This window comes from Ovis aries, chromosome 13 (genome assembly GCF_016772045.2).
Source record: "Ovis aries strain OAR_USU_Benz2616 breed Rambouillet chromosome 13, ARS-UI_Ramb_v3.0, whole genome shotgun sequence".
NCBI lineage: Eukaryota > Metazoa > Chordata > Mammalia > Artiodactyla > Bovidae > Ovis > Ovis aries.
Genome location: NC_056066.1, coordinates 43,269,053 through 43,295,371, shown reverse-complemented (window position 1 = coordinate 43,295,371; position 26,319 = coordinate 43,269,053). Strand labels below are relative to the sequence as shown.

General features: G+C 41.9%; 2 protein-coding genes across 3 annotated transcripts in view; one reads left to right on the top strand and one right to left on the bottom strand.

Moving 5' to 3' along the window:
- The window catches only part of LOC105614315 (dihydrodiol dehydrogenase 3-like), a 117,465-nt gene that overhangs the window by 81,697 nt on the left and 9,449 nt on the right, over positions 1-26,319 (bottom strand). Inside the window, exons 3-9 of one of the 2 annotated variants that reach the window (XM_004014322.5) lie at positions 23,274-23,390; positions 20,824-20,901; positions 20,310-20,432; positions 6,003-6,112; positions 4,910-5,075; positions 4,642-4,724; positions 1,720-1,922 (exon numbers count right to left, since the gene is read on the bottom strand). In XM_004014322.5, coding sequence (XP_004014371.2) covers positions 1,880-1,922; positions 4,642-4,724; positions 4,910-5,075; positions 6,003-6,112; positions 20,310-20,432; positions 20,824-20,901; positions 23,274-23,390 — 720 coding nt within the window. In that variant the 3' untranslated portion in view covers positions 1,720-1,879. Of the gene's footprint in view, positions 1-1,719; positions 1,923-4,641; positions 4,725-4,909; positions 5,076-6,002; positions 6,113-20,309; positions 20,433-20,823; positions 20,902-23,273; positions 23,391-26,319 lie in introns of those variants that run through there. The other variant, XM_060397561.1, reaches the window with a different exon arrangement.
- On the top strand, positions 7,428-16,806 carry LOC106991506 (14-3-3 protein zeta/delta-like). The gene has a single exon (XM_060397560.1). The coding sequence runs from the start codon at positions 14,716-14,718 to the stop codon at positions 15,778-15,780; it is 1,065 nt and encodes a 354-aa protein (XP_060253543.1). The 5' UTR covers positions 7,428-14,715; the 3' UTR covers positions 15,781-16,806.

Sequence of the window (26,319 nt, the reverse complement as noted above, 5' to 3'; positions counted from 1 at the left end):
AGTTGAAGTATTACAACTTCAACAAAAATTTTTAAATAAAGAACTTCTAACAGTTTTAAAAAATTAAATCGGTAAGATGCACTGCTTTGTAATATGCGTGCATGCTCAGTGGCTAAGTTGTGTCCACCTCTTGTGACCATGGACTGTAGCCCACCAGGCTCCTCTATCCATGAGCCCTCCCAGGCAAAAATCCTGGAGTAGGTTGCCATGTCCTTCTCCAAGTGATGTCCCCGAGCCAGGGGTGAACCGGAGTCTCCTTCATTCTTTAGAATTACTTACCATTGAGCCACCTGGGAAGCATTATAAGAAACAAAATATAATACTGGAACTATTTCATTTCATGTTTTGCCGCTGGTCATGTATGGATGTGAGAGTTGGAGTGTGAAGAAGGCTGAGCAGCGAAGAACTGATGCTTTTGAACTGTGGTGTTGGAGAAGACTCTTGAGAGTCCCTTGGACTGCAAGGAGATCCAACCAGTTCATTCTGAAGGAGATCAGCCCTGGGATTTCTTTGGAAGGAATGATGTTAAAGCTGAAACTCCAGTACTTTGGCCACCTCATGCAAAGAGTTGACTCATTGGAAAAGACTCTGATGCTGGGAAGGATTGGGGGCAGGAGGAGAAGGGGACAACAGAGGATGAGATGGCTGGAATGCATCACTGACTCGATGGACGCGAGTCTGAGTGAACTCCGGGAGTTGGTGATGGACAGGGAGGCCGGGCGTGCTGTGATTCATGGGGTCGCAAAGAGTTGGACACAACTGAGCGACTGAACTGAACTGAACTGAACTGAATAGTTGAATTACAATGTGGTGTTAATTACTGCAGTACAGCAAAGTGACATGGTTTTATATATATATATAATATATATATATACATATATATTCTTTTTCTTTTTCTTTTCCATTATGGTTTGCCATAAGATATTGAATATAGTCCCCTGTGCTGTACAGGTGGACTTTGTATTAATCCAATTTGTATGCAATGGTATGCATCTGCTAACCCCAACTTCCCAGTCCAATTCGTTCCCAAGCCCTTCCTCCCCGGAAACCATCAGATAATACTTGATAGCTTACAAAAATACTTACAGTAAGTTTAAAAAAAAGTGTAAAACCTGTATATTGAAGATTATTTCAAATTATAAATAAACATCCAAATACTTTTATGTAGGAGAGTCAAGAAAGTACGAAATTAAATTTATATTTTATGGCAAGGAAAATTTAAACATTGAAAACTTTTCTCTACCTTTGCACTCCTCTCCCTCACTGTAAGTTGTGTGTCTGCATGATGCATGGACCAGACCTCCCACATCAGAGGGAAGACCTGCTTGACCTTGAAGAGCAACAGACTCCTAGCATCAGTAAGACAGCTCCTTAAAAGATAAATTCCTTCTTGACCTTATAAGGGGTCACATGAACCACCATGATGATGCTTAGATCTGGATTATGTACACTGTCAATAATGTCTTTTCATGCAGAGCCCTCTGTCTCCAAAACTTACATCCCTGTGCCTTGACTTCTGGAGGACACAACAGTTCTCAGGCCTTCTGAGATGCTCTTCCTGGGTTATAGTTCTCAAATCTGACTCGAATAAAATTTTCCATTTCTTTCTTAGATCAATGAGTTCATTTTCTACAAAGGAAAAGGAACCAGGAGGTTATCTCTATTTTCTATCCTTTTTCTTTTATTTTCCAATTATTTTGTTATCACAGAAGACTAGAATTCATATTTGAAATATTCTTTATTTCATAAAAGATTTTCTAATGATAAACAAGCTTCAAAAGTTCAGACACCTCTTTTAAACATCTCCACCAAGTACAGAAATGCTCTTCACAACCCTAGAAAAGAAGTTCTGGTAAAAAACATAGTGGACAGCTCACAGTCAATATTCTTCAGAATATGGATACTCAGGATGATCAACTGCCCTGAAAGAGAAAGAGGAGAAATAATTTATTAAATCTGTCGTATTGTCACAGAGAGCATTACTCTGTGGATATAGTCAGGATGGGCTAAAGCTCTAAATCTATAAACATATCCCATCTTCTCCCCCAAGCATTACTCTGTGGATACAGTCAGGATGGGCTAAAGCTCTAAATCTATAAATATATCCCATCTTCTCCCCCAACAAGCACACATCAGGTTTCTTCTCCATGAGCACATGGCACCTGCATGTCCAATCCCAACATTCATGTGTGATATTCACCCCACAGTGACAGGTCGTTTGACTCAGGTTACAATTTATAAGAGGGCACAGACCCAGGGGTAACTGTGGAGGTCATTTCAGACACAGGTGGAACTTTTGACCCTAAGTGGTGAGAAGGATCACAGTTAAGGAATTCTTTGCTGTTTTTCATAAATCCGCTCAACAGAAAAAAAAAAAAAAAAACATGTCAAGCACCCATCCAATACAGGGTGCTTCCATTAAGGAATTACTATTAAATTGAAGAAATACCACATACACCTAAACAGTCTTACCTATAAAATGTGATTACTGCTTTCTTAATTTGTATCATATAACTACACTCGTTATTAATTAATATTACTGCTGTTTTCCTTCCTTATAGTCTGATTTTTCTTTCTAAATTTGTTCTTTTGAACTCAGTTCATTAAAGAGTGCATCCTGAGCCATTCCATGTGCCAGGAGCTGTGCTATCGACATAAACCTACAAGGATGAGTAAGTCTAGGCATTCACAGAATAATGAAGGAGAGCACAGAATATACATAAAGCTCTTGAGGACAGAAAAGTAACTTGCTATCTTTTCTCTTTTTTCAGAATCATAATATACATATACATAAATAAGCAGGCATACTAAGTCGCTCAGTTGTGTCCAACTCTTAGTGACCCTATGGACTATAGCCCACAGGCTTCTGTGTCCATGAGATCCTCCAGGCAAGAATACCAGAGTGAGTTGCCTGCATTCCTCCAGGGGATCTTCCCACCCAGGGTTCCAGTCTGCATCTCTTATGCCTCCTGCATTGGCAGGCAGGTTCTTTACCACTACCGCCCCCTAGGAAGCCCATGTATATGTGCGTGTGTGCTGTGTGCCAAGTCGCTTCAGTCGTGTCTGACTCTGCATCTCCATGGACTGTGGCCCACCAGGTTCCTCTGTCCACAGGATTCTCCAGAAAATACCGGAGTGGGTTGCCATTTCCTTCTCCAGGGGATCTTTGCAACCCAGAGCTCCAACCTGCACCTCTTAGGTCCCCTGCATTGGCAGGTGAGTTTGTCACCATTCGCACCAACTAGAAAGCCTACATGTAAATGTACATATAAACATATATATCTTCTTTACATACAAGGAGGCTTCCCAGTGTCTCAGTGGGTAAAAAACCTGCCTGAAATGCACGAGACACAGCAGACATGGATTCAATCCCCAGATTGGGACTATCCCTACAAGATGGGCATGGAAACCCACTCGAGTATTCTCGCCTGGAGAATCCCATGGGCAGAGGAGGCTGGCGGGCTATAGTCCATAGGGTTGCAAAGAGTCAGACACAACAGAAGCAACTGAACACTACAAACAAGGAGAGCTGAAAGATTTTCCGTTTGAAACTAAATCTTCATTGTATCACTAATTTCTGTTCCCTTTTCTCTAAACTCCCTCCCAGCATCTCTCTGTTTTATTAGTCTTCTGTCTCTTCTGTTCTGACATCCTCTTGCAGTATTTGGCAGCTGGAATGCCATGGTACTAACTAAGTAAAGTCAAGGAGGTAGGAGCTCCCCAGTGGGTGGACCCCTGAGGGAAAAAGTCTACACTGCGGTGAGTCTTGACTCAAGAAACCAGAGAGACCCAGAGATCTTACCAGGTGTGTCCCGCTAAGGACAGAAGCCTCTCTCTGGAGGGTCACTCCATGATATGCTCAAACTTCATTTGGTGATATTTTAAAGATGAGGAAATGGGAGATGTGTTGGGGAAAAGGTCAATAAAGGGATAAATTTGGAAGAAATAGATGATGTCTTGGTAAAGAAAAGTCCATCAGGGAGAAAATCCACCAGACACTTAGGAGAGGGAGTGGAGCCAGGCTCACTGTGACTTCTCACACTGAAGCATGTTGGCTTTCATGGGGCCCTCCTCCAGAAATATCAACAACGTGTTCACAATTGTGTTAGGATAAGCAGGAATGTAATTCAGGATGGACTCCTTATTACACATTGTTATGTATCATTTCCTCCTGATTCTACAAAGAACTAAAGATGAAACATTTGCATCAGTCCCTGAAAGAAGGAGCCTGGTGGGCTACAGTTGATGGGGTCCAAAGACAAGACTGAGCAACTAACGCTTTCACTTTCCGAAAGAAGAACGGGCTGCAAGCCCTGTGCCCTCTGTGTTTCCTGAGTCTCTGGGCCCTGAGAGGAGGTACACCAGGCACAGGGATTAGGGGCACAACGTAGTGAATTCACCACAATCTCAACACTGGGGATTTTACTGATTGGCTGTCCTTGGTCCCAGTCACATTTCTGTTGATCAGAGACAGAAACCTAGAGGAAACCTCTGGTCTGAGGTCTGCAGGAAGCCCCTGGTATACTCCTACACTGGAAACCAGGGCTGTCTCCCTGAAATTAAGCTTTAAGAAAGCTTATACCTCTGCTGATCTATATGCTAGAGAAAACAGTATTTGTGGAACATATACAAGTCACTTACTGTTGAAAATCATAGTATCTTATATTGCTATTGAGGCCATCGATTGCTTTCATGTCTTCCGGAGTCAGTTCAAAATCAAACACCTTGAAAGAAGGAAGAATCATATTAATCTTTCCCCCAAGGAGCCAGCCTCCCCCTGGGGACTGGAGGACTTTCCAGCTGGATGGGGACAACAAGAGGGGAAAGGGAAGCCATGTCTGTCCTCAGTTAGACAAAGAATGCCCCTCATGAAGAATATTCCTTAGGAGCCTACAGCCCCACTCATCACCTGTATGTTCTCTTTGATCCGCTTCTTGTTGTAACTCTTGGCCAGAACCACAACCCCACGTTGTATCTGGTACCGAAGGGCGACAAGAGCTGGGGTTTGCTTGTGCTTTTTGGCAATGGCAGAGAGAACCGGGTCCTCCAAGAGAAAGGGGAAGTTTGGGTTCATCCTGGAAGGAAATTCAGAAATGCCAAGGAGCTACGACTAAGTCAGTTTATGAAGAGGCTTCCCAAACAGATCAGGTATGTCACCTCTAGACCAGTGCTTCTTAAAGTGTGGTCCATGAATCAGCATCATCAGCATCACCTCGGATCTTGTTAGAAGCACAAAATGCCATGGCTTAGCTGAAGACAAACTGATACAGAACCTCAAGTATGTCACCTCCCATTCTATGATTACAGATCTCTGCGGGTGATTCAGATGCATTACTGAGTTGAAACCAGGACAGCCAAACTCATGGATATTGTTTCATTTTTTTACTTCTCTATGGTTATTTTTCTTCTCCAATCAATGCTCAAAAGTAAAGACAATGGTATGAAAGGAGAACATGATGGGAAACATTTTGTTTTTCATTTTTTTCTAATTTTCACTAGTCTCGGGTGTTGATAAATGCTGAGTAGTCTGAAAATGAAGTCTGTGCATTTCATAATTATTTACATTGTGTAGTTCTCCTACAAATGTTTACAAAAATGGTTCAACTTGTACTTATTTTTCAATCATGATAAGCCTAGAAATTATGTACTATTATCCTGATTTTAGACATAAGATTAGGGAGCCTTGGTAAGTCTGTTATAGTAATGTGCTCATAAGTCCATAAATAAGTAAATTATGACAAAGCTTATGTTTTAGTTATAAACTGGGGGATTATATAGAGATTTTAACACAGACACTTGTGTTAAAATCTATATACAAGACACATGTAATGTAAGAAATCTAGCTGGGTGATGAAAAGACAAAAGAGTATTTCTCCCATCTGTCTTCTCTCTCCTCTACCCTTTGAGAGTTATCTCCAAAGCACTGCATACAGAATAATAATATTTTCATCAAAAAATGAATTTTAGATAAACTCCTCGTGGCCATCCATAATGTTCATTACCACTGTAATGTTCGTTGGGCTCCCAGAGCACCATAGGCAACCAGGACAATATCGTGTGACTTGCAGAACTCCAGCAGTTTGCTCTGGTTGAGATAAGGGTGACATTCCACCTGTAGAAGCCAACAGAGAAGAGTGTCAGATTATATGAAAAGGTAACACACCAGAGAAACCTTGAAAGGAAGAATTATATATGCTAAAGAAAACCTGTGTCACATCAAATCACAACTGGAAATATCAAGGAAAGATTTTTTAAAAATTATATTTCTGTCCCCTGAAAAAGTAAAAAATAATGACATTACTGAGAACAAGTAATTCTACGGACCAGATCTTGGTTGCTGAACACCACTGAACAGACCAAGACACATGCCTAATTCCAGACCTGGGACAGGAAAAGAGCTGTCTAAGCTTGGGACATCAAACAACTCCAGAAAGAAAGAAATTGCACAGTCTTATGAAGAAATGTCTGAAGGTCAAAAGAACCAGTGTGATGAATTCCCATTGGTGACATTTCAGTAGATTTGAGCACCAAAGGGAATCATGAGTGAAAGCAAATGTAGCACACAGAGGCAAAATAAATCCCTGAGAGAAGAAGAAAGAGCAAAAACGCTTCTCTCCACAGATGATGATTATTACAATGCATCTTTTCTCAGAAACTGACAGCTAATGTGAAGGAGTGCAGTGTATTACCCTGTCTGATAGAAATAGATGTATTTTATCCTGAATAATGGGGGTATTCTACTTATACAATAAAATGTCAGGTCAGAAGACTAAAAAGAGCGTTTAAAATGGAAAATAATGAAAAACGTTCCAATGAAATAATTAATTCAGTTGAGAGTCATCAATGGATTCTCAACCATTACATGAAAACTTGGGGGAAATCAGACTTCCCCTGATGATGGTTATCATCCAACAGATGACTAGATAATTTCAAGAGGGAAAATACACATTTCCAAATAAAATATCCAGCTACTAATAGCTTTACCAGAAAAACAAAAGTACTGTCACTCCCAGTGGGACAACTTGTCACCATGCGCTTCCCATTTAGGGACAAAGCATGAACTAACATTGTCTTGTCAAAATATTTAGACTTGATGTAGCAAGGAGTTCAGATTTAACTACTAATTTACATAATCTAGGGTTACAGAAACAAGTTAATTAGCATCACAAAATAACAATGATAAATACAGTGTATTTCTGAAAACCTTGCCTGGATATCTTGGTAACACAATGACTGAGTGACCGTTTTACATTAAAAGAGCTTAAGATGACTCAAAATTACATGTGAACCACAATCAGACTCAAGTCAGCAAATATTGTTGCAGCCTGCAGAGTAGACACCAGAACCTGCCCCATTGCTCGAGGGTGTGGCAAACGGTGCCCTCATGATTGTGCTAGTACGCGTGTTAAATGGACAGACTTGGGGCTGGGCTTCACTGCCAGCTCCTGCGTCCATCCCCGTGGAAACAAAACAAATGTTCCTGATCAACAGCAGAGCCTCACCTTTACTCCCTCTTTATGGTGTGTTGATCAAACTCCCCAGTATAGCTCTTTCCTAGTGATCTCATGACTTCTGCCCATAAAAGTGCGGGCTGAAAGGAGATGTCTTGGCTTCCTGCCATGGAGAGCAGGAGAGTCCCCTGATCCCCTGCTTGCAAATTAAATGTGTCTGTCTTTTCATTACGCGCTCGCCCCTGGTTCAGGTCTTTCTCACCCTCTGTGCTGGCCATGGCAGGTGGCCCGAGTACAGGGACCTGAAGTTGGGAAGGATTCCCCCGAGGGAAAAAACTCAAAATGAAGACAGTGAGCGGTAGCTGAGATGCCTGGATCACAACCAGCCCCTCAAACTCTAAGGGTGGGAAGACCCTTGTTGTCCACATCAGGGTGTCCATGGGGAAGGACTTGAGTAAAGCTGAGAAACATCATCTCCAGCTTTTAAGGCACCTCCTCCAGACCGCAGGAGTGCAGGTGAAAGAGGAGCCATTGACACAATTGCTAAGAGAGGTGGTTAAATAGAATCTTTAGTTTCCAGAAGAAGGCACTCTAGATATTGAAAATTGGGATCCAGTGGAAGAAAATTTGAAATCAGCACACAGGAGAGGGGATTGCATACCTGTGATGATATTCGACACCTGGGGGCTAGTGTGATTGGTCCTATACCCCTGACAGACTGAGAAATAATGTGAGAAGACGGTGTCCTCAAATGTCTTGTTAACCCTTCCACCCCTTTGCCACCAAAGCTCAATTTTCCACCACCGCCACCACCATTGGGTCCAGAAATGTCTCTGGAGGACAACTGATGACATGGTTTCAGCAGGCCATGGCCTCTGGCCTTCCTATGGGTGCTTTAGACATTGAAGACCATCTTGCTTTCCCTATCGATTACAGGCCCAACCCCAATAATCCCACTCAGGTTATTGCAACCCATGAAACTTTTGACTTCAGGTTTTAAAGGAACTAATCTAGTGTTAGACTGAACGGGGTCAATTCTCCGTATCAATACATAGAAGCTGTTGGAAATTTGTTTGCATGGGAGATGCTCTCCTTATGATGTTAATATGCTAGCCGAAACAGCTTTAAGTGGTCCCCAAAATTTACAGATTTTTGTCTCTTATACTGAGTTGTGCCAAGAGCAAGTCTGTATTAACTTGGCCAATGGAGATAATCTTACTTTTGAAATGGTCATAGGCACAGGGCAATTTACCAGTCCAATAGCCCAATTGACTTATTAAGGTATACTGGTGGGAGCATATGTACAGATTGAAAATGCTACTGAAATGGCGGCAATCAGTATGAGAACTCAGCGAGTCTACTGGTTCATTTGTTAAAATATTACAGAGACCCAGAAAAGAATTCACTGAATTTTAGACCAGCTCTCATCTGCTCTCTGCTGTAAAATTAATAGTCCTAGAGCAGAGGACATTTTGTTAATTTGTATGGAAATACAAAAAACCTCGAATAGCCAAAGCAATTTTGAGAAAGAAGAATGGAACTGGAGGAATCAACCTGCCTGACATCGGCTCTACTACAAAGCCACAGTCATCAAGACAGTAGGGTACTGGCACAAAGACAGAAATATAGATCAATGGAACAAAATAGAAAGCCCAGAGATAAATCCACACACCTATGGACACCTTATCTTCGACAAAGGAGGCAAGAATATACAATGGAGTAAAGACAAACTCTTTAACAAGTGGTGCTGAGAAAACTGGTCCACCACTTGTAAAAGAATGAAACTAGATCACTTTCTAGACAAACACAAAAATAAACTCAAAATGGATTAAACATCTAAATGTAAGGCCAGAACTATAAAGCTCCTAGAGGAGAACATAGGCAAAACACTCTCCAACATACATCACAGCAGGATCCTCTATGACCCACCTTCCAGAATACTGGAAATAAAAGCAAAAATAAACAAATGGGATCTAATTAAAATTAAAAGCTTCTGCACAACAAAGGAAACTATAAGCAAGGTGAAAAGACATGGGAGAAAACAATGGCAAATGAAGCAACTGACAAACAACTAATCTCAAAAATATACAAGCAACTTATGCAGCTCAATTCCAGAAAAATTAATGACCCCATCAAAAATTGGGCCAAAGAACTAAATAGGCATTTCTCCAAAGAAGACATACGGATGGCTAACAAACACATGAAAAGATGCTCAACATCACTCATTATCAGAGGAATGCAAATCAAGACCACAATGAGGTACCATTTCACACCAGTCAGAATGGCTGCGATCCAAAAGTCTCCAAGCAATAAATGCTGGAGAGGGTGTGGAGAAAAGGGAACCCTCTTACACTGTTGGTGGGAATGCAAACTAGTACAGCCACTATGGAGAACAGTGTGGAGATTCCTTAAAAATTGCAAATAGAACTGCCTTCTGACCCAGCAATGCCACTGCTAGGCATACACACCAAGGAAACTAGAATTGAAAGAGACACAAGTACCCCAATGTTCATCACAGCACTGTTTATAATAGCCAGGACATGGAAACAACCTAGATGTCCATCAGCAGATGAATGGATAGAAAGCTGTGGTACAAATACACAATAGAGTATTACTCAGCCACTTAAAAGAATAAATTTGAATCAGTTCTATTGAGGTGGATGAAACTGGAGCCGATTATACAGAGTGAAGTAAGCCAGAAAGAAAAACACCAGCACAGTATACTAACACATATATATGGAATTTAGAAAGATGGTAATGATAACCCTGTATGCGAGACAGCAAAAGAGACACAGATGTATAGAATGGACTTTTGGACTGTGAGGGAGAGGGAGAGGGTGGGATGATTTGGGAGAATGGCATTGAAACATGCATACTCTCATGTAAGAAACAAATTGCCAGTCTATGTTCGATACAGGATACAGGATGCTTGGGGCTGGTGCACGGGGATGATCCAGAGAGATGATATGGGGTGGAAGATGGGAGGGGGGTTCAGGATTGGGAACTCATGTACACCCATGGTGGATTCATGTCAATGTATGGCAAAACCAATACAGTACTGTAAAGTAAAATAAAGTAAAGATAAAAATTAAAAAAAAATAAAATAAAATAAATGAGCAAAAAAAAAAAAAAAACCCAATTAGCCTATAAAAATGCCAAAATATATTTCAAGGCCTCCCTTAACTCTATTCGTCAAAATGGCAGCCTTGCCGATTTTGTTCGAGAGTGTCAAAATGGTACACAGGCTCACAAACAAATCAAGCTAGCCCAAGCAATTTGTGCTGTGTTTAAAAATAATTTTAGCTCTTCTCATGCCAAATGCTTTCAATGTGGAAAACCCGGACACATGAAAAAGGTTTGCTGTTCTGGGCCCAAAATAGATGTTATAATAGTTCCACCTACTGGTGAAAATAAAACACCTGTGTCTTAGCTACCAAAAAGGCGATCATTGGGCTAATCAATGCAGATCAAAATTCCATAAAAACGGTTCCCCTTTGCAGCCCGGAAACTGCCCCAGGCCCCACAAACAGTGTGGGCATACACTGTGAGGACCTCCAGCACACCCTTCAGCCTATCTCCAGCCTCTCAGTCTCTACCAGTGGAAGTGCTGAGTTGGACCTCCCAACCTGAGTAACTGTCTGAATTAACGAATTGGATCCCCCCCCCCCCCCCACCACCACCCAGTAGCAATCCCTACTAGGATCCAAGGTCCCATTCTACCAGGGACCATCAGACTCATTCTGGACAGAAGTGGCCTTACCCTTAAGGGCTTCCAAATTCATCCTGGGCTTATTGACCCAGCTATTCAGGAGAAATTAAAGTAATGGCTCTCTCTCATTAATTCCATGTCATTCCTCAAGCTCAACAAATTGCTGAACTCCTTCTCTTGCCTTACCATGCCCCTAACAACTATAATCCTGTCACCAGAGGAGAACAAGGATTTGGGAGCACAGGTGATCAAGTAGTGTGTTTTACTTAACAAATATTCTCAGATCAGCCCACATGTAAGGCTAAAATCCAAGCAAAAAACATTCTCTGAAATCGTAGATTCTAGGGCTGACATTTCCATCATTACTTCTGCTCAATGGTCAGTTGATTGGCCCCTGACTGAACCGCAGGAAAAGATAATCAGGCTTGGGGGAACTTCAACAATTTGCTTAAAGTGCAACAGTTCTTCCTTGCCTAGGGCCCAAAAAACCACTTGCTCACTTTCAACCTTTTAGTGCAGACATTCCCTGTAATTTATAGGGCAGAGATCCACTTGCCCATTGGCACCTAGTTCCCTCCAATGAGGAAAAGGCAGATCATATGATGGCAAGAATGGGATGCCAACCAGCAAAAGAGCTAGGAAAGAATTTATAGGGAGATCCTTCTCCTTTATCTGTTCGGCTGAAACTGGACAGAAAAGGGCTAATTGAGGGCCATTGAGCGATTTCACTTTCACTTTTCACTTTCATGCATTGGAGAGGGAAATGGCAACCCACTCCAGTGTTCTTGCCTGGAGAATCCCAGGGATGGGGGAGCCTGGTAGCCTGCCATCTATGGGGTCACACAGAGTCAGACATGACTGAAGTGACTTAGCAGCAGCAGCAGCAGCAGCAGCAGCAGCAGCAGCAGCAGCAGCAAAGTTTCTCTGGGCTTCCCTCGTAGCTCAGTTGGTAAAAATCTGCCTGCAGTGCAGGAGACCTGGGTTTGATTCCTGGGTCAGGAAGATCCCCTGGAGAAGGCAATGGCAACCCACTCCTGATTTCTTGCCTGGAGAATCCCATGGACAGAGGAGCCTGGCAGGCTACAGTCCATGGGGTCACATGTGTCAGACATGACTTAGTGACTAAAACACCACTAAAGTTCTCTGCTACCACACGCCACATCTCTAACATGGCTTACATCTAAACCTGTTTGGGTGGATCAATGGACTCTAGCAAGGGAAAAACTTATACAAGTACAGGCCTTGATAGAACAGTTTCAAGCAGGACACATAGAGAGTATTAGTCCTTGGAATACTCCAGTTTTCACAGTCCATAAAAAATCAGGCAAATGGAGGCTGCTTCATGAGCTTTGAGCTATTAATGCAGTAATGCAACTCATGGGGACCTTGCAACCTGGACTCCCACCCCTTCGGCAATACCACAGAATTGGCCAATTATAGTTCTGGATCTTAAAGGTTGTTTTCAACAATTCCCTTAGCTCCACAAGACAAAGAAAAATTTGCATTTTCGGTACCCAATATTAACCAAAAAGCCCCCATGAAACAGTACCAGGGAAAAATGTTGCCTCAGGGGATGATGAATCTGCAAGTCTTCAAGATGGCGAAGTAGAAGGACATGTGCCCGTCTTCTCCTGTGAGATCTCCAGAATTACAATTTGCTGCTGAACAACTGTCAACAGGAGAATGTTGGATCTCACCAAAACAAGATACCTCACATCATAGGGCGAAAAAGAAACCCCAGGAAGACACTTCAGTTCAGTTCAGTTCATTTCAGTTGCTCAGTCGTGTCTGACTCCTTGTGACCCCATGAATTGCATCACGTCAGGCCTCCCTGTCCATCACTAACTCCCAGAGTTCACTCAAACTCATGTCCATCGAGTTGGTGATGCCATCCATCCATCTATCTTCTGATGTCCCCTTCTCCTCCTGCCCCCAGTCCCTCCCAGCATAAGAGTCTTTTCCAATGAGCAAATTCTTCGCATGAGGTGGCCAAAGGATTGAAGTTTCAGCTTTAGCATCAGTCCTCCCAGTGAAAATTCAGGACTGATCTCATTTAGGATGGACTGGTTGGACCTCCCTCAAGTCCAAGGGACTCTCAAGAGTCCTCTCCAATACCATAGTTCAAAAGCATCAATTCTTCAGTGCTCAGCTTTCTTCACAGTCCAACTCTCACATATATACATGACCTCTGGAAAAACCATAGCCTTTGCTAGATGGACCTTTGTTGGCAAAGTAATATCTCTGCTTTTCAATATGCTATCTAGGTTGGTCATAACTTTCCTTCCTTGCTATTCTTTGGAGCTCTGCATTCAGATGCCTATATCTTTCCTTTTCTCCTTGGCTTTTCACTTCTCTTCTTTTCACAGCTATTTGTAAGGCCTCCTCAGATAGCCATTTTGCTTTTTGCATTTCTTTTCTGTGGGGCTGGTCTTCATCCCTGTCTCCTGCACAATGTCAAAATCTCAGTCTATAGTTCATCAGGCACTCTGTCTATCAGATCTAGTCCCTTAAATCTATTCCTCACTTCCACTGTATAATCATAAGGGCTTTGATTTAGGTCACACATGAGTAGTCTAGCGGTTTTCCCTACTTTCTTCAATTTAAGTATGAATTTGGCAATAAGGAGCTCATGATCTTAGCCACAGTCAGCTCACAGTCTTGTTTTTGCTGACTGTATAGAACTTATCCATCTTTGGAGGGGCAAACTCACATTTAGAATAAAACATCATACCCGCCAGGGACCTCGGAGGGCTCAAACAAACCTTTTCTGCACCAGGACACAGAGACTGAGCTAGAACTATGTTTGAGTCTCTCCTACAGAGGTACCGGTCAGCAGTGACCTACCATATCCCTCAGTCAGTCTCTCCCATCAGGAAGTTTCCATAAGCCTCTTATCCTTATCCATCAGAGGACAGACATATGAAAACCACAATAACAGAAAACTAACCAAACTGATTGCATAGACCATAGCCTTGTCTAACTCAATAACTATCAGCCATGCTGTGTAGGGCCACCCGAGATGGACAGGTCGTGGTGGAGAGTTCTGACAAAACATGATCCACTGGAGAACGACTTTTTCCTGCTTTGAGAACCCCATGAAAAGGCAAAAAGATAGGACACTGAAAGATGAACTCTCCATGTCAGTAGGTGCCCAATATGCTACTGGAGATCAGTGGAGAAATAACTCCAGAAAAAATGAAAAGACAGAGCCAAAGCAAAAAACAATGCCCAGTTGTGGATGTGACTGGTGATGGAAGCAAAGTCCATTGCTGTAAAGAACAATATTGTATAGGAACCTGGAATATAGGTCCATGAATCAAGGCAAATTGGAAGTGGTCGAACAGGAGATGGCAATAGTGAACATCAACATTTTAGGAATCATGATTGGATTGGATGGGTGGGCTGGATAGACTGGAATGGGTAAATTCAACTCAGATGAGCATTAATTATACCTATTACTGTGGGCAATAATCCCTTAGAAGAAATGGAGTAGCCATCATAGTCACCAAAAGAGTCTGATATGCAGTACTTGGATGCAATCTCCAAAAAAACAGAATGATCTCTGTTTGTTTACAAGGCAAGACATTCAGTCTCACAATAATCCAACTCTGTGCTGCGAGCAGTAATGCTGAAGAAGCTGAAGTTGAAAGGTTCTATGAAGACCTACAAGACCTTCTAGAACTAACACCCAAAAACGATGTCCTTTTCATTATAGGGAACTGGAATGCAAAAGTAGGAAGTCAAGAGACATCTGGAGTAACAGGCAACTTTAGTTTTGGAGTAAAAAATGAAGCAGGAGCCTGTGAGCAGCGAGATCCAGGGACAGAGTCTCAGCCTCGCCGCTGCCACCCAGAGACTGCTGAGCCCCATCCGTCCATCGCCACCTACTCCAGACACAGAACATCCAGTCATGTTCTGGCCAAGCAGGCTGAGCGGTATGATGACATGGCAGCCTGCATGAAGTCTGTAACTGAGCAAGGAGCTGAATTATCCAATGAGGAGAGGAATCTTCTCTCAGTTGCTTATAAAAATGTTGTAGGAGCCCATAGGTCATCTTGGAGGGTGGTCTCCAGTATTGAGCAAAAGACGGAAGGTGCTGAGAAAAAACAGCAGATGGCTCGAGAATACAGAGAGAAAATAGAGACCGAGCTAAGAGATATCTGCAATGATGTACTGTCTCTTTTGGAAAAGTTCTTGATCCCCAACGCTTCACAAGCAGAGAGCAAAGTCTTCTATTTGAAAATGAAAGGAGACTACTACCGCTACTTGGCTGAGGTTGCAGCTGGTGATGACAAGAAAGGGATTGTGGATCAGTCACAGCAAGCATACCAAGAAGCTTTTGAAATCAGCAAAAAGGAAATGCAACCAACGCATCCTATCAGACTGGGTCTGGCCCTTAACTTCTCTGTGTTCTATTATGACATTCTGAACTCCCCTGAGAAAGCCTGCTCTCTTGCAAAGACAGCATTTGATGAAGCCATTGCTGAACTTGATACATTAAGTGAAGAGTCATACAAAGACAGCACGCTAATAATGCAGTTACTGAGAGATAACTTGACATTGTGGACATCAGACACCCAAGGAGACGAAGCTGAAGCAGGAGAAGGAGGGGAAAATTAACCTGCCTTCCACCTTTTGTCTGCCTCATTCTAAAATTTACACAGTAGACCATTTGTCATCCATGCTGTCCCACAAATAGTTTTTTTGTTTACGATTTATGACAGGTTTATGTTACTTCTATTTGAATTTCTGTATTTCCCATGTGGCTTTTATGTTTAATATTAGGGGAGTAGAGCCAGTTAACATTTAGGGAGTTATCTGTTTTCATCTTGAGGTGGCTAATATGGGGATGTGGAATTTTTATACAAGTTATAAATGTTTGGCATAGTACTTTTGGTACATTGTGGTTTCATGAGGGCCAGTGTTAAAACTGCTTCCATGTCTAAGCAAAGAAAATTGCCTGCATATTGGTATGTCCTGGTGGGGAATAAAAGGGATAATTGGTTCCAATCACAGGTGTAGTTGTGGGTGCTTTCTAGGTTTGGAGCGTTTACAAAGCTGTAGTAGAAATGGATATCCCATGGATATTGCATGTTAAACCGTGTGTTATCTGTGGAATACTCAGACTCAGTGTGCACACCGTTGACTGCAGCTACAGAAGTGTTCCTTTAGTTGTGATGCAGTTTACTCTAGATGAGGGCAGGAACGGTTCACATTCCATTATTTGTAAAGTTACCTGCTGTTTGCTTTCATTATTTTTGCTACACTCATTTTATTTGTATTTAAATGTTTTAGGCAACCTAAGAACAAATGTACAAGTAAAGATGCAGTAAAAATGAATTGCTTGATATTCATTACTTCATGTGTATCAAGCACAGCAGTAAAACAAAAACCCATATATTTAACTTTTTTTAGTTGTTTTTTTTTTTTGCTTTTGTGATTTTTTTTTTTTTGATACTTGCCTAACATGCATGTGCTGTAAAAAATAGTTAACAGGAAAATAGCTTGAGATGATGGCTAGCTTTGTTTAATGTCTTATGAGATTTTCATGAACAATCCAAGCATAATTGTTAAGAACACGTGTATTAAGTTCATGTAAGTGGAATAAAAGTTTTATGAATGGAAAAAAAAATGAAGCAGGGCAAAGGCTAACAAAGTTTGGCCAAGAGACACAATGGTCATAGCAAACACCCTCTTCTAATGACACAAGGAAAGATTCTACATATGAACATCACCAGATGACCAATACCAAAACCAGATTGATTATATTCTTTGCAGCCAAAGATGGAGAAGTTCTATACAGTCAGCAAAAACAAGAATGGGAGCTGACTGTGGATCTGATCATGAACTCCTTATTGCCAAACTCAGACTTAAATTGAAGAAAGTATGGAAAACCACTCGACCATTTAGATATGACCCGAATCAAATCCCTTACGATTATACAGTGGAAGTGAGAAATAGATTGAAGGGATTACATCATGTAGACAGAGTGCCTGAAGAACTATGGACAGAGATTCATGACATTGTGCAAGAGACAGGGATCAAGACCATCCTTAAGAAAAAGAAATGCAAAAAGGCAAAATGGTTGTCTGAGGAGGCCTTACAAATAGCTATGGAAAGAAGAGAAGCAAAATGCCAAGGAGAAAAAGAAAGATATACTCCTTTGAATGCAGAGTTCTAAAGAATAGCAAGGAGAGATAAGAAAGCCTTCTTCAAGGATCAATGCAAAGAAATAGAGGAAAACAATAGAATGGGAAAGACTAGAGATTTCTTCAAGAAAATTACAGATACCAAGGGAACATTTCATGCAAAGATGGGCTCGAAAAAGGACAGAAATGATATGGACTTAACAGAAGCAGAAGATATAAAGAAGAGGTGGCAAAGTTACAGAAGAATTATACAAAAAAGACCTTGACGACCCAGACAATCATGATGGTGTGATCACTCATCTAGAGTCAGACATTCAGGAATGGGAAGTCAAGTGGGCCTTAGGAAGTATCACTAGGAACAAAGCTATTGGAAGTGATGGAATTCCAGTTGAGCTATTTCAAATCCTGAAAGATGATGCTGTGAAAGTGCTGCACTCAATATGCCAGCAAATTTGGAAAACTCAGCAGTAGCCACAGGACAGGAAAAGGTCAGTTTTCATTCCAATCCCAAAGAAAGGCAATGCCAAAGAATGCTCAAACTACCACACAGTTGCACTCATTTCACACACTAGTAAAGTAATGCTCAAAATTCTCCAAGCCAGGCTTCAACAGTACGTGAACCATGAACTTCCAGATATTCAAGTTAGATTTACAAATGGCAGAGGAAACAGAGATCAAATTGGCAACATCTGCTGGATCATGAAAAAGGAAGAGAGTTCCAGAAAAACATCTACTTCTGCTTTATTGAGTATGCCAAAGCCTTTGACTGTGCGGATCACAACAAACTGGAAAATTCTTCAAGAAATGAGAATACGAGACCACCTTACCTGCCTGAGAAATCTGTATGCAGATCAAGAAGCAACAGTTAGAACTGGATATGGAACAACAGGAAAGGAAAAAGAAGCTGCTCATTCGTGTCAAACTTGTTGTAACCCTATGGACTGTAGCCTACCAGGCTCCTCTGTCATGGGGTTTTTCAGGTAAAGGTACTGGAGTGGGTTGCCATTTCCAGCTCCAGGGGATCTTCCCAACCCAAGAATCAAACCCAGATCTCCTACATTGCAGGCAGACACTTTACCATCTGAGCCACCAGGGAAGCATGGAACAGCAGACAGGTTCCAAATGGGAAATGAATAAGTCAAGGCTATATGTTTTGACCCTGCTAATTTAACTTATATGCAGAGTATATCTTGCAAAATGCCTGGATGGATGAAGCACATACTGGAATCAAGATTGCTGGGAGAAATATCAATAGCCTCAGATATCCAGATGATACCACCCTCATGGCAGAAAGTGAAAATGAACCAAGAGCCTCTTGATGAAAGTGAAACAGAGTGAAAAAGTTGGTTTAAAATGTAAGAATTAAAAATTTTAAAATTTAAAAAATAAAAAACTAACAAAAAAATAAAAATAAAAGAAAGTTAGAATAGAAAGAAAACAAGGAAAGTGCAAACAAGTGGGAAAATGATGAAAACAAATATTGATTCATTTTAGAAGAAACAATTGAAAATGTCTCTAAGAAGCAGTACCTTTGTTATTTATTAATCAAAATAGGAAAATGTGTAAATTGTTTCATTAAAAGATCTGACTTTGAAAAAATAAGGGGAAGAGAAGATTCTAAGTTTTAAATTTTACTTCTAATTGTTTTGAGTTTGATTTTATTTTTCAATAAAACCTGATAAATTTTATTCCAAAAAAAAATAAATAAAATTCTACATTCAAAAAATGAAGATGCTGGCATCCCGTCCCACCACTTCATGACAAATAGTTGGGAAACAATGGAAACAGTGTGAGACTTTATTTATGGGGGCTCCAGAATCACTGCAGATGGTGACTGAAGCCATGAAATTAAGAGATGATTGCTCCTTGGAAGGAAAAATTGACCAACCTAGAAAGCATATTAAAAAGTAGACATGTTACTTTGCCGACAAAGGAACGTCTAGTCAAAGCTATGCTTTTTGCAGTAGTCATGTATGGATGTGAGAGTTGGACCATAAAAAGCAGAGGGCCGAAGAATTGATGCTTTTGAACTGTGGTGTTGGAAAAGATTCTTGAGAGTCCCTTAGACTGCAAGGAGATCCAACCAGTCAATCTCACAAGAAATCATTCCTGAATGATCATAGTAAGGACTGATGCTGAGGCTGAAACTCCAATACTTTGGCCACCTGATGCAAAGAACTGACTCATTGGAAAAGACTCTGATGCTGGGAGAGATTGAAGGCAGGAAAAAAGGGGGACAATAGAGGATGAGATTTGTGGATGGCCTCAATGACTCGATGGACTTGAGTTTGAATAAGCTCTGGCAGTTGGTGATGAACAGGGAGGCCTGGCGTGCTGCAGTTCATGGGGTTGCAAAGGAGTCAGACATGACTAAGGGACTGAACTGAACTGAACTGAACTGAAATCACAAGGTCTGCTCTAATTCCAGAGTAACTCTTCCATCACCTGTTAGGATCAACATAAGTGTTTAACTTCATGCTCTAACCTGGGTGACTCTCAGAGTCTCCAGCACATTTCTCTGTACTGTGCTTCCTGTTGAAGCTGGGACACCAAGACTAAGGATTCAGGCATCTAAGCCACACACAAACAACACCTGTCTCACCTGGTTTTTTCTGTATTTACTTCCCTCTCCATGTTTTCATGGTCTTCCTTCCTGTACACAGTTTCATCCAAGCACTTTCACACCTGATTTCTGGTCATGCTTTCAACTCAGGGAAACGCCTCCTTCCTCTAAGTTCTGGAGGAATTTCACCTCCTTCACCTCTGTTACCTTCCCTCAGTCCCAACACGATTGAGCAGGAAGCCATCCCCAAGTTTTCCACCCAGAGTTTATCAAAGATACTGTTATAGATTCTATTCACACAGTCCAGACACAGGCTCAGCTCTGTAGAATCTTCATCCAAAATGTCAGATGAGCAAGAGGGAAGGACAGACAGATATCAGGCTCCAGTGCAAGAAGGAGGTTCTGAAGAGCAGGAGGGAGAAGAGCCGAGTGCTCACCTGATTGCAGACAGGCTTGTACTTGAGCCCCGGCTTGTTCAGGATCTTCTCCAGCTGCTTGTGGTTGAAGTTGGACACCCCGATGGACTTGGTCAGCCCTGCATCCTTACACTTCTCCAGGGCCTGGGAGGGAGTGGTGGTGAGCAGTCACTTGGCATGGGTAATATAGCAATAAGAAATGTTGAAAAATCGTTAGGAGGGTCTCTGGTCAAGAATTAGCATTGCTTATCAAGGAGATAAAGGGGGAAAAGGTCATGACACAAGAAGAAGTAGCATCTCCTCCTTAGAAAACCCTGGAGAAGGTCACATATAAGGAAAGAGATGCCTATCTACACTGTCCAAATTCTCCATTTCATTCCTCTCTGTGAACATTTCAGCAATGATTCCCTTCCCACAACCCCAGCATCCCAGCCCTTAGATTCATGAACTGTGGAGTGTGATGGTCCACAGCCCATTCTCACAGGTGGAAGAGATGAAGGAGATTCCCCCTCTCCAGGCTCCTCCCCAGACTCACCTCCCACGTGCGACAGAGATCCACGGAGTCAAATATCGGTTTTCCATTTTCATCTGTTGGGAAAATTGCCTCCCCTGGCTGGAATAGAAGCAGTCATTTCAGAGATGTCACCAAATAATTTCTCCACTTCTAGCCAGCCTGCCAGGCACATCTGGGACTAGGATGCTAAACCTCATGAGGTTCATTTACTTTCTGAATACTAATATTTGCAAAGGGATTTGCAAATGGAGTTATCAGCAATGTCTTTAGAAGGCAGTTTTCCAGTATTCTCTTATGCAAACTGTATGTTTTGATAGATATAATTTTCCTACATTTTCCTGGGAACTCTCAGTGCCTTAAGTGAAATTTTTTCTGCCCCTTATACTTTCCTCTTGCAAAATGCCTCTATTGTGCAGGGAGTGACAGTAAGTTATGCCTTACTGCTGGCAGAAATATTGCAATCTTGACCTGGACTAAATATCAGAATTCCTTTTCACTCTGAACAACTGATAGCTACAGGGCATTCACATGAACCAGCAAGATTCTCTTTAGGTTGATAAGCTATGTGGAAGAAGCAGACATACTCTCAAATATTCTGGACAATGAGGCTTGAACAGATCAAGGTCATCCTGCCACCCATGGAGAATGCTGAGATAAAAATAAAAGAAACCATGAGTGATGTCATTATAAGGAATAGAAAAACAGAGAAATTTCTGTCAAGTATTAGTGAACTGGAATCGCTCAGTCATGTCCGAGTCTTTGCGACCCCATGGACTGTAGCCTACCAGGCTCTTCTGTCCATGAGATTTTCCAGGCAATAGTGCTGGAGTGGATTGACATTTCCTTCTCCAGGAGATCTTCCCAACCCAGGGATTGAGCCCAGGTCTCCCGCATTGTAGACAGACGCGTTACCGTCTGAGCCACCAGGGAAGCAAGTCTGTCAAGTATTAGGAATGCTTAAATCTGTTTAGATGGGAATTGCCATCTACATAGTCCAATAAACTCTTTGGCAAAGGATGGCTTGAGCAGAATTCTGTATTCTAAAAACGAGTTCTGCATAATAAACTTTGTTCTTGTTACTTTGTTTTGCCTGTGCCATGGGTTTGCTGTATCTTATTTCCCTGAATAGGAATTGAACCCTCTCCCTCAAAACACCCTGACTCGGCACTGAAAGCACAGTCTTAACCACTGAAACAACTGGAAAAATTCCCCTCTACTTAGTAGAGTTCTTAATGGCTAAGTGCAGTCTTCAAACATCACCATGAACACAGGCAACAGCGGAGGCAAGTTCTCTGGAGTCCTGAGAAGACTGTGAGGTTTAGACCCACCCAGAAGGACACCACCAAATCCATGAAACATGACTGGGGGAGAGATGAGAAGACCTCATTCTGTTCAGGTGTGAGGCTGTGTCAGCACTCAGCACTCTGCATTGAACTCTGTAGTGAGATCCCCAGATTCTGAGTCCTAATCAGCACCATGCACATAACTTGCCTATTTCTACATCCTCAAAATTTTGAGGCAGAGACACTCAGATTATTTAACACATTTCTCTTGGAGGCAGGTAAGAGATTCAAAGAACCTCCCTAAAATGATGATCACAAATGATTATTTACTACTCTAGTGTACTCCAAGGCCAAGTGGAGTGAAAGAGGAGAGTGAAAAGGTTGGCTTAAAGTTCAACATTCAGAAAACGAAGATCATGGCATCTGGTCCCATCACTTCATGGCAGATAGATGGGGAAACAGTGGAAACAGTGTCAGACTATTTTCTCGGGCTCCAAAATCATTGCAGGTGGTGATTGTAGCCATGAAATTAAAGACACTTACTCCCTGGAAGGAAAGTTATGACCAACCTAGACAGCATATTGAAAAGCAGAAATATTACTTTGCCAACAAAGGTCCGTCTAGTCAAGGCTATGGTTTTCCAGTGGTCATGTATGGATGTGAGAGTTGGACTGTGAAGAAAGCTGAGCACCAAAGAACTGATGCTTTTGAACTGTGGCATTGGAGAAGACTCTTGAAAGTCCCTTGGACTGCAAGGAGATCCAAACAGTCCATCCTAAAGGAGATCAGTCCTGGGTGTTCATTGGGAGGACTGATGCTGAAGCTGAAACTCCAATCCTTTAGCCACCTCATGCAAAGTGTTGACTCACTGGAAAAGACCCTGATGCTGGGATGGATTGGGGACAGGAAGAGAAGGGGATGACTGAGGATGAGATGGCTGGATGGCATCACCAACTCGATGGACATGAGTTTGAGTGAACTCTGAGAGTTGGTGATAGACAGGGAGCCCTGGCGTGCTGTGATTCATGGGGTTGCAAAGGGTTGGACACGACTGAGCTACTGAACTGAACTGAACTCTAGTGTAATCATTCCTTCAACTTACTAAGAAAAATCTTGTCAACCATCCATGCAAGTTATAGACATTCTGACCCAAGAAACAAAACAGAGCTGATCACACAAATCACCTACCACCAGAGCCACTGGATGATGAATAATATAGAGATCAACATATTCCAGTTGAAGATCTTTCAGTGACTTTTCCAAGGCTGGTCGGACCAACTCTGGTCGAAGGAAAGTGGACCAAACCTGTAGAGATTAAACAAAGGAAGCTGTGGAAAATGATTGCTATACGTAATGGTATTTGTCTTCTTTCACTTAATAATTAGGCAGTATTATCTGTTAGAAAGAGATGACCATGGGAAAAACCATTCCCATTCTTCTTGATTCCATTCTTTATCTAACTTAGCCATGTAAATTTCATTATTTGATTGAATTTGTCATCAGTGTATCTTTCACAATGGAATGAAATGAATCAAGATATAAATAACATTATCAAATAATTATAATGTCCATCAACTGAACTATGCTTGATAGAGTGTAAAAGGACAAACTTAGTCTAATTTGATCAAACAATTCATCTTCTCAAAGTTAATTACTATCTTGCCTACATAACTGTAGGGAAAAGTGGTTTGAACATATTAATGTGAGAAGAACATAATTCAAGACACTTTGGCTAGATTTTGTGTAATGCACAAAGTGCCTCTCAAATGTTCTCTTGCTCTTGGAGCTGAGAACTGAGATTCAGAATGTGTAGAAAGTCGAGAAGTTTCCAAGATGGTAAGAAAAGCTATATCTGCTCCCAGGTTGTCTGATTCATTAAGTAAATATAGTATAGTTTTGGCCACTCAGTTGTGTCTGACTCTTTGGGACCCCTGGAGTGTAGCCCACAAGGCTCGTTTGTCCATTGGATTCCCAGGCAAGAATATTGGAATGGGTAGCTATTTCTTTCTCCCGTGGATCTTCATGATCCAGGGATTGAACTCATGTCTCCCACAATTCAGACAGATTCTTAACCATCTGAGCTATCAAGGAAGCCCTGATTCATTAGCCCATACTAAATCACATTGCTTTGCTCTAGGTTCGAAGAAGTAAAGTGACTTTAATTTAAAATTAAAATTTGAACACACCAATGATGAGAAAGTTATAATTATTCTGTTTGAGGGGACACAGTGAAAGGAGAAGGATACTAGATTTAAGATACAAATATGGGGCGGTCCTAAGATGGCAGAGGAATTGGACAGGGAGACCACTTTCTCCCTCAAAAATTCATCAAAAGAACATTTCAATGCTGAGTAAATTCCACAAAACAACTTCTGAATGCTGGCAGAGGATATCAGGCACCCAGAAAAGCAGATCATTTGCTTCAAAAACCGATAGGAAAAAATATAAAAGATGAAAAAAGAGACAAAAGAGGCAGGGAGGGAGCTCTGTCCTGGGAAGGGAATCCCGTCCCGGGAAGAGACTCTTAAAAAGAGAGGTTTCCAAACACCAGGAAACATTCTCGCAGCTGAGTCTGTGGCGAGCTTTGGAAGCACAGAGGGCAACATAACAGAAAGGGAAAATAAATAAATAATTAAAACCAACAGATTACGAGCCCAATAGTAACTCCCTCAGCGGAAAAGCAGTGCAGACGCTTGCATCTGCCACTAGTAAGTGGGGGCTGGGCAGGGAGGAGTGGGAGGCGCAGCTGGCAGTGCTTTTTAAGAATCGGGCCACGGAAGGCGCCGGCTACAGTGCTTTTTTGAGAATCGGGCTGGAACGGCCCACGCGTGGCCAGAGCGAACTAACTTGGGCTAGCAAACCAGACTGTGGGATAGCTACCACGCAAAATGATCAAACATAAGACACCACCAGGACCACGCACAGAACAAAGGATGGAAAGGAAATGGCCGGCTGCAGACCATCCCCCTCCGGTGATGGGCAGCCAGAGCCTAAAGGGCTGGAAGGGGTCAATTGCAGCCCAAGAGAGACATTACCTACCAAAATGCTAGCAGGCTTCTTTGTTAATTAAGACTTCTGGGGGTTCTGGACAGTCATCATTCACCTGAGAAGAATGCCAGTGGTACACCCAGACAACTGAGCAGCAAGGAAAGGCCATAAGTCACAGCGATTGCGCTCGCCAAACTCCTGAGCTGCTCGGACCTTGGAAGGGCACAAAATGCAGGCCCAACCAAATCTGCACCTCTAAGGGCTTCCTGAGCACCGAGCCTGAGTGGCTTAGACCGGGGAGGTGCATGAAGCCTAGAGCCAGCCTCAGACGGTTTCCCAGGGGAGCTACATAGAGCCTGAGCGGTGTGCGCCACTAGCAGGGGCAAGCCCAGCATGGATGAGACACTGCAAGCACACGCCAGTAATATTTGTTTGCAGCATCCCTCCCTCCCCACAGCGCGACTGAATAGTGAGCCTAGAAAAAAAAATAATAAATGTGTCCACCACCACCCTCCCTGTGTCAAGACAGAAATCAGACACTGAAGAGATCAGCAAACCGAGGAAGTTAAACAGAGGGCACCGCCTTGGAAGTGACCCCACACAACCCACAACACCAAAGAAAGGGCCAGATATACCTTTACTACTTTTACAATCATTCTTTTTTTTTTTTTTCGAGTTGATGTGGTTGCATGATTGTTTTTTCTTCTTTTTGTTTAACTTTCTTTAATTTTTAAGTACTCTATTTCTCTAATTATTATTTTTATAACCTATTATTACTTTTCAAAAAAAAGACCCTATTTTTAAAGCAAACGCTGTACATAGTCTTCTTATGGTTGATGTTGTTGTTTTTTAATAATTCTTGTGGCTTTGTTTTTTGTGTGTTTTTTGTTTGTTTGTTTTGTTTGTTTGTTTGTTTTTTCTTTTTTTCCTCTTTTTCTTCTTCTTTTCTTTAATATTGTATTTTTGAAAATCCAATCTCTACTCCAGATTTTTAATCTTTGCTTTTTGGTATTTGTTGTCAATTTTGTACATGTAAAAACCCAATCTTCAGTACCCAATTTTACCTGAGAGTGAGATTACTGGCTTGACCACTCTCTCCTCCTTTGGACTCTCCTTTTTCTCCACCAAGTGGCCTCTGTCTCCTCCCTCCCCCTTCTCTTCTCTACCCAACCCTGTGAATCTCTGTGTATTCCAGATGGTGGAGAACACTCAGGGAACTGGTTACTGGCCGGATCTCTCTCTCTCC